General features: G+C 38.8%; 1 protein-coding gene across 1 annotated transcript in view; it reads left to right on the top strand.

The window, feature by feature from the left end:
• Positions 1-20,634, top strand: part of LOC121295340 (X-linked interleukin-1 receptor accessory protein-like 2) — a 158,472-nt gene that overhangs the window by 13,964 nt on the left and 123,874 nt on the right. Inside the window, exon 2 of the mRNA XM_041219837.1 lies at positions 1,520-1,621. Coding sequence (XP_041075771.1) covers positions 1,540-1,621 — 82 coding nt within the window. The 5' untranslated portion in view covers positions 1,520-1,539. The remainder of the gene's footprint in view (positions 1-1,519; positions 1,622-20,634) is intronic.

Raw genomic sequence — 20,634 nt, forward strand, 5'->3', positions numbered from 1 at the left:
CAGCTGAGAAAGCATTTCGTGTTAGGCTCTCATGAATTTCATATTGCATTTTTTCAAATGTTATTTCACAAAGACTGCTGACTGAAACATGTACTGTTAATTACAATATGACAAGGCATTCCCAACTGTTTCTATATATTTTTTTCAACCTTAACATGATTAAACTGTGAGCTATTGACACGGTCCGACCTGATTAACCATAGTAAAATCAGTGCTAGATCATTCTTCGAACATGGCACTGCAGCAGGTGGCAGCAAGTTGTCGATCTGGCACAACACTTTCCATCAGTAGTAACCAAGAATAGGACCCTCCTGAATGTGGATGCTTGTAAATACGTTTGACAAGAGTTGTATAATGATTTCATGACAGTTGATGCACTTTTCTGTTTCAATAGTCCCATGTGACCCCCCCCCACTTCTTCATCTAAAAGCACATCTGTCAAGAAAAATGAGCAGCTGCACAATATTGCTACCAGTTCTGAAAATAGAAACAGCATAGGATATAAAGAGACTGCATGCTGTCTGAACAGAATTAGCTCAGCTGGATTGGACTTGTTAGTCACAAACTAGTCCGATTGTGAACAGAAACATTTCATTCATTAGTGTTGTTTGTGGCTGACCCAGAAATTAATAAGGTGCTGGAAATGTGTGTCAGTAATGTTCTGTTTGTAAATAAATAACCCATAGAGCTGTGGCCCAAACTGAACTCTTTGAACAGAAATATCCATTGTTGTGGTTCCTTTCTGTATATTTAACATGAATTGATTGATTGATTCATTGTGTTTGGCAGTTTGATACACTTAAAAGACATCCATAGGTGCCCAGTTATTTCCCAATTTCTCTTCACACATATGGGCATGACTGGGAATGACACGAATCTGGGATTTCAAAATAAAAATACCATCTTTGCATTATCGTAGCTGGAAATATTCATGTTGATTCATGGGGCTAACACTGAGCTTAAATTGTGCCTCAAAAAAAAAAAAAAATCCTAAAAGAACACTGTGCAGCATGGTTGCGTTAGGAAAGACTGGGTAGCTACGTGAAAGTGTTTTATTGCTTCTAAAATAATATTGCTTCAAAAAGCCACCCATCCTGTGCAATAAAGTAAAGGTTTGGGGTAGATTTTAAGGAGCTGGATTTCACATTGTGGGATAAACAGCTTGAAATCGAAGGATTTGTTTTAAGTTATTTGTGCGATGTAATCCAAATTATTTGACAGCTGGATTTTGTGGGATTTACAGATTTTTAGATCCCGTTTTACTGCTGGGTGTTAAGCAAAGTTACTAACTCCCCATGAATATTGACCCTGCCTGTAAGAATAACAGTTATAAACTCACACTAATGTTTTGTGTGTCCATGGTAGTACTCTGGCCCAAAATGATTTTTTGTCATCCATGACGAATCATCTCTAGTTTATCGTCCATGTTGAAATGATTGATTTTGACATTTAGTTGAAAGCTGAATGAAATCTAGACCTGTGATAATTACTTTTCCCACTGTTGTCGTTGTACTTTCAGCTGCCAAGGAAACCTGAAAGATGAAGCCCTCTGTGCCCCTGTTTCTTCTTATCTGTTCGGCTGCCTCCACAAACTGGAGATCCGTCTCCAAGAGAAACTATGGTAAGTCAACAGTAGCACTTCATAATTAACTGGAGCCTGGCATGTTTCTGTAGAATTAGTATTATCATTATTATTTTGCTTCTGCCAATTTTAAAGTATATTTGAGGAACCTTAAATAATACAGTAATAAAAAACAGTCCCTGTGAGAAATTATTTAAATTTTCCAAAGAGTTTTAACCAAAACAAAGTGATTGATGTAAAAGAAAGTCCTGTTGGTGGTGGTAGGTACTGTGCAACGATGTTACACTAGGAGTTGTGTGTCAGTGCCACATCCTGGGATCGTGTTTGTATGTATGTTTGTTTGAGCTTGTCAGTACATTCTGAAACCGTCGTGAACGCGGATAAGAGATTATCAAACCAACGACTCATGCTACAGTCTGTCACCTAAGTTATAATGGGAAAATTGTTACAACAAAACCATAGAACATGTGCATTTAGAATATATGCATCTTTGTATGTTTTACCAGTTTGAGCTTGAATACATTTTATGAATGCATGCCTGCTCTGAAATTATATTATCACTGGCAAGTGGGTTTTCAGGGAGTAGGTAAGGACAGGAAAGCAATCTGCATCCAGGTAGCAATTTCAAAGGAGTTATCCCAATGCTCACACTGCACTAGCTGGGAATGAGATTTAATAAAGACATGTTGTTCTTGCTGTAGGTGGCTGCTTTTTATATTGCCTGATGTGGCACAGCACCTGATCAGACAGAGCGAGAGGATCTGTGCACAAACTTGCAGATTTTGTTACGGTTACTGGGAGATTCTTTTTATATTGCCTGATATGCGCAAACACAATTGACAGCTACTGTATGCTAAATACATAGACACCCCCCCCCCGCCCCCCCCTCCTCTGCAATGGTTATGAATACAGAATTGGAACTCTGGCATTCAGATCTTGATAAAATAGATCAATCTACCCACTGTACATCCACCACAGACAGACCTGACAGATTCTGACACTTGTCAATAATCATTTCTCCCAACCAAGTTTAATCACAACAGGAGAAGTGGTTTTCTAGATATGAAAAAAATACTTAAAGAAACTATAAAAGATCTCTGGGTATCTGTTACAAACTCTAAAATGTTGCTTGCATACAACAAAGTGGAAGAGCACACTGTGTTTACACTCTGTATAGCGCAGCCACGCTGGTACATGGATGACTACAATACTGCATCTCTCATGTTTGTGTGGCTCTGTATGCTACCTTTATCAGGGATTCTGGCATGAAATTCGGATGAGCTCAGTTTGAGTATAAAATGTGAAGTACAGATGAGCCTGGATTAAGTCTCAGATAGCCTGGCCATCTCTGCACGCTTTGCTTTCAATTAGATTTTTTTGCTGCTCAAGCCGTTCAATGCACTCCACCACAGCCTCCTCATTCTGAGGACGTATTGCACTAATCACCAGCCAAGAGCTGCTCTCCCAGTTAAACTGTTTAGTAAAAGACTCTCAAGACTTGAAAGCTTCGCCGTGACCACTGTTTCTGAATGAAATACTTTTTGCTGTAAGTCTTTCATAACCAGTGCTTTAAAAAAAGACAAAAAAGACATTTTCTTAACTCTCACTAGCATACAGTGTGCATTCCTAGATTAACCCTCTTTATTAAATTCAAAGTGTCTACAGTGCTGCTTTTGACTTAATGGAAGCGATTCCTTTCCTCTTCACATTCACCTCCTAATAGGCAAGTAATGTAATGTCTCCCGCACTCTGTGAGGTGGGGTGGGGTGGGGGTGAGGTATTGAAGTGTCTTGGTTGTTATTATTCTGTTTTTTAAATAAGAAACTTAGTGTATTGCTTAACTGCAGTGCCTTTGTTAAAAAACTGTCAGAGGTACAGTATACAAAATTACATCTGTATATGTACTTTACAAACACCTTCAGATGTTTCCTGTCTTCAGCTATTCACAACGTTCTTGTTATACATGTTATTATCCCAGCTGCACCACGTTTAAGATAGCCAGGCTTTTTCTTTATTCTTTTTATACCTGTACCTATCCCATTTCCATGACAACGCTAAAAGGAAAACCAGTCTTTGTAGAGTACAATGGGTGGTCTGCAGGTTTATTAGGAGACTACCTGAAGCAACACAGGTACACAATTAGCTCCAGAGTTAATAAAAGAGCTGACAGTTAATTTCTCAAACTCTGCCTTATCTGCCCTCTCCTAATGGGATGAGTAATTGGAAGGCAATACCCTATTGCTTCGAAAGTCAAGGGCTTCTTTTTGTCGGATGGAGAAATAATTCCAAACAGCAGGCAGTTTTATTGCAGTGCCTTGTGTTGAGCAATATGTATAGCCTTTAGGTCAGTTTGGATGCTTTCAAATTTTAATGGAAAAAGTAAAGAAAAACGCAAGTTTGTGATTCTGTCGGTACTGTACCGGAATGACACGTTGCTCAGAAAGTTCTTAATAAGGTGTCCGCCAGCATTTCTGTTGTCTGTGCTAAAAGCACAGTCCAGATGCAACAAAAATGTTAAAAACTCATGTGGATCTGCTGTAAACTAGCAAAGGATAAGCAGACTGCACTGGTGAAATCCAATGGAACAGAGAGCGTGATGATGGAGAGATGGATCTGTTCATAATTAAATAACATTCATTATTTCAATGAGACGCACTTGAACGGGGCCCTCATTGAGCTGGAATTGAACCCCCCAGTAATTTGATCTAAATAATGAGATGTAAACCACACAGAAATCCTGCAGAGGAGCACTCTTTTGCTACTTGAATAGTTTTCACAGCAGATTCTAGCAGCGTGGCTTCTGCACAGAGGAATACATTAAAGGATTTGTTTTTCAGATGCAAACTAATGTATCAAAATGAGCTGTAAAAATACATTGATACATTATAATTAACAGATACCGATACTAAATGAATGGCATACTGCAATGTAATCTAACAATTACACCCCTTTAGTACTACTATTGGAGGGTCTCATTGTATCTGATTGAGGTTGGGTTAGTTTTTGCGATGGGGGGGGGGGGGGGGTTGGTGAGGTAATTGGTTCGAAATGACAGAATTGCTTTATTAACTGTGGCAAGCGCAGTTTGGCCACCTATACTGTGTGCTTAGTATGACGCAATGTAAGTCATCAGACAGGTGAAATGGTAATTTAATAATGGCTTGTCCATGAACCAATGACTAATCAATGCAGAGCCATGAAGCGTGACTCACTGTCCCCCGGGATCTGGAGCTGCTTTAGAGATTGTCTTGCAAGCCAGTGCAATAGCTGAAAAACCCCATGAAGTAGCAACATCATGATGAGTCAATCCTAATCGATTGTGCTCCCAATAACAATGCCCATCTTTCACCTCCAACACAAGGACAGAATGCTCAAACAATGTTGTTTCCTGATATCTCATGGCTTGCAGTTGCAAAAGGACTGAGTGCATTGAAGTCCCTGCTAAGTAAGACAAGTGAAGGATTTGTTTTGACAAATCGTATTTAAATAATAAAACAAAAAAAACAACAATTCTGTTGTTTGCTTTCCGGAATTGTAATGTCAGCTGAGCTCAAGTCCAGTGAGCAAGATAAGCAGCATTGTGGGGAATCAAGAAGGAATCTTGCTTCGTTGAATGAAGTGACTCCCTCCTCAGAGCCTAGAATAAGAAACAGGGATGGGGGTATGATTCTGTATTACCTTATTTCCATCTATTTTCACTCAGCTCGGGGAGTCTATCAATGGGGCTTCGGAGGGAATGCGGGAGAACCCTAATCAGCTTGGAATAGCGTTCATTCTGTGCTCATGGATACAAGCTATAGGAATGTTTTTACACATGCACACATGTAACTGGAAGCACCTTTGGTGAAAAAGCCTTGCTAAATTAAACATGAAATTAAATCATACACTCTATGGATTTCACTGGAGCAATGTAGCACCTAATTGCTTGTGTTTACCTGGGAGAGATCCAAATGAGGAAAACGGTCTTAGTACCTGGCAGGTAAGTGAAGCCTCTCCCCAATGTTTAGTCATTGAGTACTTCTGTAGAGTCTTGCCTACCTCAGGCTGAGGAGGGGGCATGAATGATTTCTAGAATGGCCACTCTTATATCTACACTGTTGTTTTAATGCTTTTCCCATGTGACAGTAATAGGTGTTTTTTGAAACTCAAATGGTTCTCATCATTGTGTTTTAGATCCTGAAGGAGACTTTAGTAATCCGCCTCAGTGCTGTGTGTATGTCAGCGCAGGTGCATTTGAAAGTCAAATAAAGGGATCTTCAAAGACCTGCCCGTTTTCAAAGTGTTCTCTGAGTCTGTCCCATGCAGGGCTTGTCTTTTCTTTGTCAGGATCCATGGAATCCAGTGCCTTGAAATATCTGGTCAGTCCCTTTTATGATGAAAAGACATGATGACATGATGTACATAATGCATGTGTGCATGTGTCCAGAGCTAGAGCCTGTTGCTTTGTGTTCTAATACTGTGAATAGCATTGCTGGTCCACATACAAGATGTATTCACATGACCTTGGTCATACATCCTAAAAATAGAACTTCAGCTTTAGAGACATTTAATATTTCATTTTTGGATATTATGGGTATATTCTTCAGAACAACTTCTTTATTTCTTTTATAATGTCAATTTGTTTGCTGTATAACATAACCTTTCTCTGCCAGGACAGACGACACGCTTTGAAGGTAACGTGTTAACACTATACTGCTGAATTAAGTGAAGGCTGTAGAGTATGAAAAGATAATCTGGCTTTATTCAATTAGTAATAGAATACGTCCTTTTAATAACTACATGTTACAGCACATTAAGTAGCTGTTTAGTAGAGTCCCTGAATCTAGAGCCTGCCCCGTTAGCATTGGGCAAACAGAAGGGCATATTCTGGTTTGGTATCACAGCATCATCCCTTTACATGCATTGTCACGTTGACAAAAGCACATGAATGCAATGTGCTTCACAGTGCACTAGCATTCAGTGAATCCGACGCAGATCAGTTCATGTGCATTCTTGTACATTTTTGACATACTGTAAAAACAGGAAATGGATGTTAACATCACAAGGCTGATCGAGGTTATCAACATTTCAAACGTCCTAAACTTGTTTGATGAGCCAATTAGGTTCAGCGCACACAAAACGTAAATAAATAAATAAAACATAGCATTTCTTTTTGAGTCAGAGCCTTTCAGCAGCACCTGTATTGCTAAATAAGAAAGACAAGGATGTTAGTACCTGGAAGGAACATTTATCCCCTCTCCAATGCCTAATCACCGAGTCCAGTTTTATTTGTTGTTGTTCACATATCCAGTAGAGGCTTGCAGTGGTTTATATTTACATTCAAGGACAGATTTGGAGATACCAATCTGGAACACTGAGTGAACAGCATATAGAAGGTGGCAATAGCATCATGCTTTGTGTTTCTCATATTCTGTACAGGTACTGCTAAAACAATATCGCTCAAGGGTGGATAAATCCAGCATGATTGTTCAGGGGTTAAGCTTGGTGGCTTTTTGCTATAATCAGAACTGTATCCAAATAAATCAGAGGGTGAAATCATTGTTAGTTTAAAGGGGAGCTCTTGTGGGCAGCAGCACTGAAAAGTGCTGAGTAAAGCCTACTTGACTCACAAACTAATCAGAAAACTATTGTCTGCAGGTTGCAAGGCTGCCCGTAAACCAATCAGAAGCAGGGAAGCAAGCAACTGTTTGATATTGTTCAAGGTTGCATTAAAAATTCATACCCTTTCTGTGTTGCCAGCTTTGACATATTGACTTTTTGACATTATTTGACATCATTTTATTTGAACAGAGGCCTTTTTCTTTGCTAGTTAGCGGGGGTACACATGACCATTATATTTTCCTGCTGCTTCTTGAAGAAAAGTACATGGCTGTGTGTTTAAAAAGATTACAGGGGCATTTATTCTGAACTCACCACACAAACATTCTCTAAAAAGTTCAAATACTGCAGATGGATTACATTATGGCTGAAATCATTTTATAGAACAAAAGTGAACTGTAGTCTTGAATTTAAGATGAGCACTTTCTATAAAATATTTCTCTACAGCTTTTCTTTGTCTAAAGACTTTTCATTCCCACAGAAGCATTTAAATTAGACAGCTGAGTAAGACGCTCCCAATTCTTCACTGCTTATTGAACTAGTGATGAGCTTTCTAACCCTGGTGATTATCAGGGTCTAGTCTCTGGCCAGGGGGGTTCTGACTGTTAATATTTATAATGAATTAGCCTAAGGGGGTGGGGACCATAACCACTTTTTGGTTACATTCTAAAATAAGTGATAGCAGTTCCAATAGAATTACACATAGAATACTTGAATATATCTGTAGATTCTATGCTCATTCCGGCTGGTGATGTTTTTAAAATATGTGCTTATTTATGATTTATTAAGTCAGCATTAAGGTATGAATTAGTGTGTACCATATTTGAATACAATTGTAAATTATATAAAATATATATAGTTATAGATATATATATTATATATATATATATATATATATATATATATAATAATCTGGAAAATGGGCAAATGTGTGTCTTTTCGTTCACATAAAGTCAGAAAAAAACAACATATGAATCCAAATTAACATGTATTTATACTAAATTAATACAAAAATGACTACAAAAGATTTAGAAGTGAGTAGTTTTTTGAGATTTACGATTATACTGTATTTACATGTTAATTTGGATTCATATGTTGTTTTTTCTGACTTTATGTGAACGAAAAGACACACATTTGCCCGTTTTCCCATTGGAAATAGTGATATTTTGAAATATCACTGTCCTGGTCACAAAAGCAAAGTCTGTGGGGAATAATAGCCATTTTCTATACTTTTGAGGCATAAGCAATTAGGAAATAACACTTACTACCCAGGAACAAAAAAAAAAAAAAAATGTGTTACACGGTGTAATCATGCTTTATGAATACAGCCCTTCATGGCCCACTTTTGTACAACATTTATCCAGCACTTTACAACTCAGTACAGAGCACTTAAATATTTTCTATTTGTGCATTTAACATTCTGATCGCATTAACCCACAGAACTAGGTAGAGAGTCAGACTTCACAACACTGTACAGTACATTGAAGACTGTATATTCTTTGAACCCTGAGGAATGTGCAAAGCATTTCTCTAGGGAATCAGGAATGTAAAACATGCCTCACTGTGGCCTTGCTGAGCAAGCGGACTGATCAATCTGTTAAAAAAAAAAACAACCTGAAAATGGCCTAAATCACGTAAGCCAATGTCATTTGTAATGCCAATCAATACAAATCACCACCAAGCTTTCATGCTGTCTCTCTCAAGGCTGCAGGAAGCTGTGTTTCTGTTATTCAGTGTCACTAATAGCTGGACAGTGTATAGCTGTGTTGCAGTTAAACAGAGATGAGTATCTAGAAGAACAGTAGAATACGAAAGCTTCATTACAGGCAAGCTAGAATGCCAGCAGTTTAATATAAGTTGATATGTACAGCTGACCCTGCATGTTCTCAGTAGTGCACCATGCATGAGACAGCCCTGTGGAATCAGGCATTTTGATTGGCTTCGAGTGGCTTCACGATTCATGGTGGAATCTGCAACATGACGAATGATACTGTCCTTATGGTAAAGCAAACAGCATGTTGTCTCCAGGGTTTGTATTGATGTTTTTTCCTTTTCTTTTAATTTTCGATGTTCAGACCATGTTTTTATGTGCATTTCAACCCCCTTCTCCTGTTTTATTAGAGTTCTCTAAACTGCAGCGCACTTGCTTGGGAGCACCTTGCCTCAGTGTGGAATCAGTTGCCTGGAACAATTCTTTACATTCTAAAGGGAACACGATCTATGAGTTACTGTAATAAAATAACATCTTTCTTTGTAAAGTAATCTCCATGGCAACTGACAACGAAAGGGAAAATGCCACAGGAACGTTTCTGAACATTTCCATGACCTGTCAAATTCTCAGTCAATAATTTAACAAAATATAGACGCTAATCTTTTTTTTTTTTTTTCATTTACTGTGCTGTGTGGGCTGAAGAGCAATAATAGAGTTGAATTAAACCTGAAAAAAATGTGGGATGCTGCGAGAGGTTAGTTGCAACAGATATTTTGTAAGAAGCACACTGTAGTCAGTGATAGCTAATTTGATTAGTGCATGCAGAAAAATATATTACTTACTCAATAACTGCAAACAGGGTGCTGATGCATGATTCATTTCAAGAGTCAGAGGGTTGCCTGTATTCTCAAAATAACAATGGCTTTGAAAAGGCTATCTCTCTTTAATACAGTTGCCATCAAAGTGGATGGCATGTATTGTTACAATGTATACAGATGTGATAGTGGCTGTTTAATTCAGTAGGATTCTCACAATGATACTTTCAAGTGAAATAATGTTACATTTGGATGCCCAGTTATTAAGTTATAAATTATAATAATCTTTATCTTTATATAGCACCTTTCATAGTGGACCACCGTCACAAAGCGCTTTACAAGATACAAGACTAGGGTATGTGAGCTATGCATCAGCTGCAGAGTCACTCACAACAACGTCTCACCTGAAAGACGGAGCACAAGGAGTTTAAGTGACTTGCTCAGGGTCACACGAGTCAGTGGCTGAGCTGGGATTTGAACTGAGGACTGTTTCTTTAACCACTGTACCACACAGCCTCCAAATTAGCCTTTTATAAAGTAATTTAAGACTCAAAACTACTTGTAATTTACAGCACAGTTGGTACAAAAAGTGTGAAGTAAAATGTTAACTGAATTCAACCCAGATTCTGCATCCTCCTCCTGTGAGCTACAGCAGACCACAGATAGGAGTGGGATTGTGAAATGGGTTTCGACTGCAGCCTCGGAAAAGGTTAATGGAGTCTCCCTCTCCCAGGTGTTAACTGAACAGCTTATTTACGTTCCAGAAGTAATGACTTTGTGATGGAATAACACACTAACGCATAGTAAGTGATTGTCAAGAAAGCTTCAATCGCGTTTATGCAGTTTGACGGTGTTTCGCTGAACACAGCCAGGGAGCCTCTGCCCAGATTGCAGCTCTCCGTTATGAAAGGAGAGGGGAAACTTGACACTGTTGAACCAGATGGTAGCAGTTGCCCTTAGAGGGAGAGATGGTAAGTGCTTTCTGACAGGGCTCACCTGAAGGGTTTTGAAGAAAGCAGGAATAGCACAGAAAACATGGTTTCTTTAATGGTTTTGACAGGGATCTCATAAGTTGGGGGATTCACTTGCAAAAAGAAAATGACTAAAAAAAAAAAGAACTGTGGGTTTTGGAGCAATGACATAAGTTTGCAGATAGACATTGAGTGGGGAGCGTTGTGAGTTCTGAGTACCTGCACTAGGACAGCTGGAGCGGGTACGTACTCATCTTTGTCGGTAGGTTTATGCCTACAGGTGTTACCTCTAGTAGATCTGGAGTGTGGTTTAATGAGCATCAATCCAATTCTCAGCCTAATGTAACCATACTGTATTTAGCCTCAAATAGGACAGATTGTTTTCATTATGTTATTTACCTACACTATGTGCTGTATGAACTGGTACTGATTTAATTTACTTTTCAACTGAATTAAGTGAATGTGGAACAGTAATTTTTCTAATCAATTAATACATCATCTATCAAATTAAGTACAGGTTTGTAATGGATAAAGGTTTGTACAGTCCAGTAACCAAATGAACTTTAATTGTTAGTGTAAATGTAACGTACATCGTGTGTATAACAGGGCATCCCTGAGATGCATTGTGGTGACACACGTCTTGTTTAATGTGCACCTTTCTGTATTATAAATAATAATAATATAGCCTGGGTATACTGCACACTTGGCTGTATATGACATGCAGAAATTCTCCTGATAGTTGTAAAGGTATATTATAAAAAGGACGTTAACACAAATCTGGGTCATTTTGAATTGCATTTCCCAGACTTATCTTTGCAAAGATGTACACTAGTTCTCAAAAACGACATCTCTTTGAGGCATGATATAATAACTCTGCTGATGTAGGATCAGTTCCGTTAAATACTGCAGTCCTATTATAGCAATTTCCTTCCTGATTACATAAAAACACATGCTTTGTAACAAGCAGATCTTCCATTACCACGAACTTGAAAAGGATTGCATTAAAGCAGTCATTTCTTGACTGTAGTTGGATTATCCGAGGTCTCGGACATTGTACATCTCCCTTTCCTGTGAAATCATGCCATACCCAAAGGCTCATCTTATCCCAGATTGCTGAATCTCCAGGGATGAGCATTCGACAGTAGGTATTTTGCAAATGAAAAATCATTGCTGACACAAGATTGCTTTTCTGAACCTGCAAGGTCCTGAAGTGAATCTACCCTGTACTGCTGCACAGTAGAGTGTGGAAAGAAGCAATGCATATGTTGTCTCTTGACTATTCCCCTGTGCCAGTTCATCTCTTGACTATTAAAAGGCCGGCTGTTTGCAGCTTGACCTCTGACCTTTTGTAAGGTAAAATTGTCATTAGGTGGTCAGTAGGTGACACTGGCTATCCAGATATGTTGACCTATCAAAGAGCTTTGCAGATACACCTGTTACAATGTTCCGTTTTGGCAGAAAGCAATTGTAGGGATTTGCCAACTACACGTGGTACATGTTAACTTTGTAATGAATGCTAAAGGGGGTGTTTAATTGCTAATCTTTGGAATTATTCAAAGCTTTCCAAATTAATTCAAATTAGCATTAACATGATGATACAGGGTAGCTAAGGGGCTCCTGTTTGCAGGCAGTACACTGCATTTGAAAGTCCTGAAGCTCAGCTTTATTACACATTTAACCATTTCAGTGCCACCCTTGTCAGCCTCTGGGCATTCAGGGCCACGCAGAGCACCATTTTTACGATGATGATTTCTGTAATCGTTTGCAGTTAGACACTGCAAGCTGTATTCTGCGCTGTACAGTAATGTCGGTTTTGATTTTTTTTTTCTGTGTTCTACTTTAGAACACATTCTTGCCTGTAAATAAAATCTGTGCTGCATTTTAGCTTGAGTGAGGATTTTCTATTCTTGCAACAGAAAATCAGGTGAAGATTCCCATACAACTATGAGACAATGTATTTTTAAATTCTATTTAAAAGGCTAAAGCCAACTACATGTACTCCTTACAAACAATTCCTCTTGCATTCCACTGGTTAAAAAAAAAAACTGTTAATGCAGTGCAAATTTCACATTATTTTTATATCTACACATTGTATTACTTTTATTTTGCCAAAGCATCACCAAGAATGATTTTGGAAACATTGTTACCCTTGCTTGCCAGGAGGGGTGAATAGGAGAAATATTGTTTTTATTTTAAATGCACTTGAAACTCTTCTGAAGATTTTTTGGGGGGTATTTTCATTTCCATTCTGCATCTGTGTCAGTTAATGTATTTATCCTACAGAACCATTTATTACATTTAATTACAAGCGGATTTGAGATGTTAAAAGGTGATTTTAAGAGACAGCTCTTCAAAACTGTTGATCATAGCCCTACTTGCCTTCAAAATCAGGCATAGCGTAAAAAAAAGACAGTAGATTTATTAAATTTTTTTTCGGGGTGGTCATTTGCCTTCAGGGCAGCTGTTACTTAATCCAGCTAATCAATGCATGTTAACCTCTGGGGAAACTTAACACCCATGAAAGTGCTGGCTGTCCAACCCTCACCCTAACCCAACCGTTTCCTTTGTGTTTTTAATTAAATATAAATGTGTATCTTAAGAAAAGGACATTCAAAATTAGCCACATGTAAAGGCTTGAGTTTTATATATCACCCAGCACTTGGGAGCCACCTGGAACCACTGTATTCAAGTTTTACAATGTAGTTTGGTTAATTATATTTATCGCAGCTGATTGACGATTATTATAAGTATAGTTCTTCAGCTGTAAAAGGCAACCCGGACAAACATTTAACATTTGTGCATATGCAGCAAAAACCAACACCCTATTGAGATGCCAATTAATAAGCATGAATTATAAATGAAAGGTTTCCCAGGAGATGCAACTTTCAAGCAGCTTTGAATGTCAGAAGTTTTGCTCCTAATCCCACACCTTTCCTGAATCCGCTGCTTCCTTCATTCCTATGCATGAAGCTTTCATTAACATGAGCAATGCCAAGAGAAATGCTTCTGCCTGGTGAAGCCGCATACATCATTGTTAACTGGACTCCTATTGGCTTTTAGAACCGTTCAGTTTCCTTCTTTTGAATTCAAATGCATTGTGCCTTTCAAATTTTAGAATGACTTTTACATATGCTTAAATATATACAGGGTTTGTAAAATGCTGTCCCTCGTCTGAGTATGACAAAGTGACCTACTTTTTATCCACCAACCTATCAGAGACATCAGAAAAGCAGCTAGTCCAGCCTGAAGGTGATGCAGTGATGACTTGAATCAAACTGGCCACCCAGATATTGATAAGATGGATAACTAGCCTGTTAGACAAGTTGGCTACAGGTTGTGAACATATACTTGTTCCTAAGAGCTAGGAAAAAATGAAGTCAGCTGAGAGCTAGGGAGCAAGGGCTAATATAACATAGGGCTAATTAAAGTGACATTTTAAGACTTTCTGGATTGACAGCCGCAGCATTTGCGGCTGCAGATTTTGAACTGCTGGGTGTTGAGCTTTCAATACAGCACTTCTTCGATTCGCATTCAGCTTTTTAACATTATCACCTTCCGTTCCCCACCATTTACATCTGTTCCCTGGCAGGCGTATTATCTTCTGAACTTCCAGCACACAAAAGATGTGCCATTCAGCCGGAGTGTGGATAGGTCAGGGTGACATGGAATGTGCCCCTCGCTAGTTTATCACTGCAAGAGAAAGGCTGGTGTTCTGCAAACATCTTGCATTTCCAACACCTTGTGTGGAGTTACCTGGTCTACTCAGCCTCTGGTTCCTATAACCTGAAAGGAGCCATTCAGTTATATAACATGTATGCCGTTGCCTGTTTGGCATGATGGCCGAGTCAGACCCAGAAGGCTCTTTTGGATCAAAGTGTTGTTTTACAGATTAAGACGAGGTTAAAAACTGGCTGTTCTGCTGTGCCAGGGTTAAGATGACCGCCTGGGATATGGTTGGTCACTGTGTGATGACACATTTAATGCTTATTTTGCATTAGGGTTATGTTTGATTATTTAGTTCAGTAACAATGCAGCAGTCATACATTCATGGCTCAACACGTATTTGTATAAACCCCTAAACCTCCCATCAATTCATTCTGAACAGACACACAGCCTTGTCCTGTTGACTCTTTGACAGCAGATTATTTGGAGGCTCTACAGCAATTATACTGACACAGAGTCATCTTCGATGTTACCCTTTATTAATATTTGGGCCACCGAGAACACAAATGGGAGGAAAATTACTACTTCACAGCTGTGCAGCAGCTAGACTAATCTCTAATCAAAGCAAATTTCACATTGGCACCACCAGCTGCAATCTTCAAAAATTGCTTTGATAAACATTTAAGGCTGTATCCTATTTGGCAAATTCAAAAATAAACAAGTTGACTGGGCAGCTCCACTCTTTCAGAGCCCTTGGCTTCCTTCAGGCACTTTGAAAATCATTGCATGTGGACAGCAAACTAATCTGTCAGGACTCTTACAGTGAAAGGCTGCAAGGAATGGTGACTGAATATACAGACTTCAACTCAAACAGCAAGGTTTTCATGCAACGCAACAGCATTAGGGGGTTTTGTTCAATAATGCAGCTCCATTTCATGCAGTTAAATGGATTTTGAAGGAATTTGAAGGAAATGTAGCACTTTATGTTATACGTTATTGAACATGCACCTTTCTTTTTTTTGTGCAGCTTTCTCTATAACAGAAAAGCACATGTGAGATTGTCCTGCAGAGCTCAATGGGGCAAGGGGCTTTGCAGTTCACACCAGATATAATGCAGTTGAATGAGGTCAAGGTTTAAGCTTTTTTTATGGGCTTGTATACCTGATTAAACACCAGAGGAGGGTGTATTGCATTCCATTGCTATTCACCTGCTTAAGAAGCAAATCAATGTTGCTGAGAAGTAGATCCAGTTTCATTTCAGTCAGCAGTTATTTCTAAAAGGAAAAATGTCAATGCTAAAATATTTAAGAAACCTCTTGAGATCACTTACAGTACAGACCCCTTAAATGAAACACCTGGTCTGTTTACATTTGGTTTGTAACTTCTTTGAGGAAAACAAAAAGTGGCAATGATGATTTGGATTAAAAACGTGGAGTCTCTGTGGAGGGCTGAACAGATTCCAGAGCACATCGTGTCAGCAGAGGGTCACGCTGTGCTGACCCTCGATCCACTTGAAGAATCTGGATCCACGTGCTGCAGCATCAAGTATCTGCTTTCGCTTACCTTAATCCTTCATTTAAAAAAAAAAAAAAACTGAAATAGTTATTACCTGATCACTTTTAATTACAACTGATAATAGCCTGAGCATGTCTGAAATTGCTTTAAAGAAGAAAAAAAACCTAGTGACTGGTTTTCAATACCTCCATTAGACAATGCATCAACAGCAACAGAATAAGAGCCATCCGTATTCATATACATATATAATGTGGTTCAGAGCACAGTTCCACCTGTCAAGAGTGGCTGAAGTGTGAATACCTGGGGAGCAAGAGGAGCCCACAAGCCAGAATCTAATGATGCCAGTTTAATAGCATTTTAATGTATTTGAACCAAGCAGCTGGTCCTCTTCTCTCCCAGAACTCTTCATTACTTCATTATTTAGCATTCTGGACAAGAGAGGAAGCATGGATGCAATTAACACCTGAATGTGTTGCTTAGACACATTTGTGCTTTGCAGTGTGTATAGTATAGTATAGTATAGCATAGTACAGTGATCCCCCTTTATAAGACTGTAGTCAGGAGCCAAAGGCTGTGCAATGTGAGCTGATAACAGTAAGCACATGCACCGCATCTAGTTTATGTTCATACAGTATGCATAAGAATATTAGAATAATACACTTTTGTCACAAGGCTTTTTTTCAGGATACGTGTCACTATAGATAGAAATGAAGAAGTCTGCAGTTACAGCCAAGGGAAGATTTGGTCTACCATCCCACCAGTGGTGTAGCAAAAGCTGTAGGAGATACCGCACTCTTGGAAAAGCCTCCTATACAGAACCAACAGGCTTTCTCTGGAAAACAGAACCACCGAATCACTTTGTTCCCAATATTCCCAGTACAGTATCTTACGAAATGGAGGTGGATCTGATCTGCACATTATCTGGCTGCGACCCCGAATAGATTTACTTATTAAGGAACTATATACACTCCAAGGAAGCTTCTTTTTTAAGTGCATTCGACACTGCAGCATGTCAACAATACAATGCATTACTAATCCATCCAGTGCTCTAGATGCTTAGTTTTGTGTTGTTTGTGTGTGTGTGTTTTTTTTTTCATTCTTTTTTCTGCAAACCATGAACCTCCAGCTGGATTTAAAAGTTTTCATTATGGGATTTTCATGCATCTAAATCCCTGGCATTCAGCTCATAAGTTTTAGCACAATGGCAGTGCTGTATTTCCTATGTCAGATAGACCACTCTCAAATAATGGCAGATTTACAGATTCCATTACACTTCTATTGAACAGCAATCTAGGTTGGAGAAAACATGCTACATCCAGCAAAAAATAATGCCACAACCTCCACAGACAAAGAAGAACAGACGCATTAGGTTTGGACGCAGCTAAAAAGTTTTCTAATTCCAAAAATTTGTAATAATATATTTTATTTAAAAAGGTTTATAACACAGGATTGAGATAAGACATGGTTGAAACAGCTTATCAGATAGAATGCTTACATTTAAGATCAACTCTGTTTGCTTGAACAAATGAAGTCTTTAAAATCTTAAATGGAGTTGACAAATAGGGGATACCCCTTGTCAATGCTGAAAGAGCAGCACAGACAACAGGACCCGAGCACACAGCTGGAAAGCGAACATTCAAAGAGGAGAGTAAATGTTTAAGAGATACAAATGGCAAAATCGTAGATGAAGAAAAAAAATAGCAAATATATTAAATGATTACTTTTCACAAGTTTTTACAAAGGAAGATACTGACAACATGCCCCACATGTCATCCAGTTCCTATCCAGTTTTAAATAACTTTCGCATAACTGTGGCAGAAGTGTTAAAGGGACTAGGAGCTCTTAAAATAAACAAATCCCCTGGGCCGGATGAGATCCTCCCAGTAGTACTCAAAGAAATGAAAGAAGTAATTTACAAACCGCTAACCAAGATCAAGCAGCAGTCTCTTGACACAGGGGTGGTACTGACAGACTGGAAAATTGCAAATGTAATACCGATCCACAAAAAGGGAAACAAAACTGAACCAGGTAACTACAGACCAGTAAGCCTGACTTCTATTATATGCAAACTTATGGAAACTATAATAAGATCCAAAATGGAAAATTACCTATATGGTAACAGGGTCCTGGGAGACAGTCAACATGGTTTTAGGAAAGGGAGATCGTGTCTAACTAACTTGCTTGATTTTTTTGAGGATGCAACATCGATAATGGATAATTGCAAAGCATATGACATGGTTTATTTAGATTTCCAGAAAGCTTTTGACAAAGTCCCGCACAAAAGATTAATTCTCAAACTGAACGCAGTTGGGATTCAAGGAAACACATGTACATGGATTAGGGAGTGGTTAACATGTAGAAAACAGAAAGTACTGATTAGAGGAAAAACCTCAGAATGGAGTGTGGTAACCAGCGGTGTACCACAGGGATCAGTATTAGGTCCTCTGCTATTTCTAATCTACATTAATGATTTAGCTTCTGGTATAGTAAGCAAACTTGTTAAATTTGCAGACGACACAAAAGTAGGAGGAGTGGCAAACACTGTTGCAGCAGCAAAGGTCATTCAAAATGATCTAGACAAGATTCAGAACTGGGCAGACACATGGCAAATGACATTTAATAGAGAAAAGTGTAAGGTACTGTACGCAGGAAATAAAAATGTACATTATAAATATCATATGGGAGATACTGAAATTGGAGAAGGAATCTATGAAAAAGACCTAGGAGTTTTTGTTGACTCAGAAATGTCTTCATCTAGACAATGTGGGGAAGTTATAAAAAAGGCTAACAAGATGCTCTGATACATTGTGAAAAGTGTTGAATTTAAATCAAGGGAAGTAATGTTAAAACTGTACAATGCACTAGTAAGACCTCATCTTGAATATTGTGTGCCGTTCTGGTCACCTTGCTATAAAAAAGGTATTGCTGCTCTAGAAAGAGTGCAAAGAAGAGCGACCAGAATTATTCCGGGCTTAAAAGGCATGTCATATGCAGACAGGCTAAAAGAATTGAATCTGTTCAGTCTTGAACAAAGAAGACTATGTGGCGACCTAATTCAAGCATTCAAAATTCTAAAAGGTATTGACAATGTCGACCCAAGGGACTTTTTCAGCCTGAAAAAAGAAACAAGGACCAGGAGTCACAAATGGAGATTAGACAAAGGGGCATTCAGAACAGAAAATAGGAGGCACTTTTTTACACAGAGAATTGTGAGGGTCTGGAATCAACTCCCCAGTAATGTTGTTGAAGCTGACACTCTGGGATCCTTCAATAAGCTGCTTGATGAGATTCTGGGATCAATAAGCTACTAACAACCAAACGAGCAAGATGGGCCAAATGGCCTCCTCTCATTTGTTAACTTTCTTATGTTCTTATGTTCTTATGAAATGAAGTGGAGACAGACTTAGGTCAGAGACATCTTCCCACAGAGAGCAGGAGGATGTGGAGCAGGAGCACTGGGATGCATTAAGACCCATAGCTACCTGGAACTGGATGAGCACTGATTGGCTGAATGACCTCCCCTCACTGGTAAATTTGCTTACGTTCTTATGTTCAGTTCTTAGAGATAAAGCAGTTTGGAAAAAGACACCTGTGGTTCCACAAGGACCATGCCTTTTATTCAGTGTGGTTTATTTTAGCAGGAAAATGCCCTGCTGCCCTACAGCCTGATGGTCTTGACAAATATCCTCCCTCTGACTGCAGCTCACCAACGTTCTGTCCTGTGCTGTCCTGGGTCACTGGGGGCTCCTGCAGCCAGCTGCTTCAGCCTTCCTTCTCCCATCAGATCCCTTGCCACTGCTGCTTGTGTTCATGATCCCTGCTGGTAATGCACTGATATCCTGGATTTTGCACGTGTTGCACCACTTGTTCAGACAGTGGCACCCCTGTTGAGGCTGCCGCAACGCCTGTGATTTTAGCTTCAAAGATTCTAGAAGATTGCTAATATCAATTCCACTGGTTAAAAGGAAAGAAGAAAGCAAGCCACCTGTACCTGGCTGCTTTTATAAAGCAGACTCGGATCTTGTAAGAAAGCGTGCTTTCAAATCGTTTATTTTTTAATGCCCAGCTGTTGCCTCGTGTTTGAATGAAGCACCCTGGATTTATATTGCTCAGTGTGACGATCCCTGATGGATGTTACAATGTATAAATATCACTTGTCCTTCATTTCCTTGACAAATGAACTCTTTCATCTCTAAGGGTTTGATCAACCTAGACCCTGCCGGAATAAACCACATCTGACAATCGATTCCTGAAACTGGAAAAAAGACTTAAATGAAATAGCATGAGCATCGTATATTATATTTACCTCTTTACAGCTAGATTTTACAGCTGACAGGTCTGCTGTGTACAAAGATTCCATAGCAGTCAATAGTTTTTTTTTTAGAACACTATATTTACATTTTAATGCAATGTAACAAGATGTGTTTTTATTGATCCTCTGTGTCAGAGCTACAAGGTTAATGTAGGGTTAAACCACACCACTTTATTATTAATATTGAGTTTCTAACATCCATCTTTTTAATGCAAATATAATGCAATCCAAATTGTAAGCACAATACAACAAAATGCAAATACTTTATTACAGTGATGACATTAATGTTGTCTGTATGCAATTTGGAGTTATGCACAGCTATGCATCATACAGCAGCAATGACTGAAATTAAAACGGCAGGTCTGTATGAGTTTCAGTAAGTGAGTGGAAGATGGGGTCACGCAGACTGCTGGAATGTGTTCCCAGTGCTCCATACAGCAATGTGAAGATGAGAGCTCCGCAATTAC

The sequence above is a fragment of the Polyodon spathula genome, chromosome 20, assembly GCF_017654505.1.
Source record: "Polyodon spathula isolate WHYD16114869_AA chromosome 20, ASM1765450v1, whole genome shotgun sequence".
NCBI lineage: Eukaryota > Metazoa > Chordata > Actinopteri > Acipenseriformes > Polyodontidae > Polyodon > Polyodon spathula.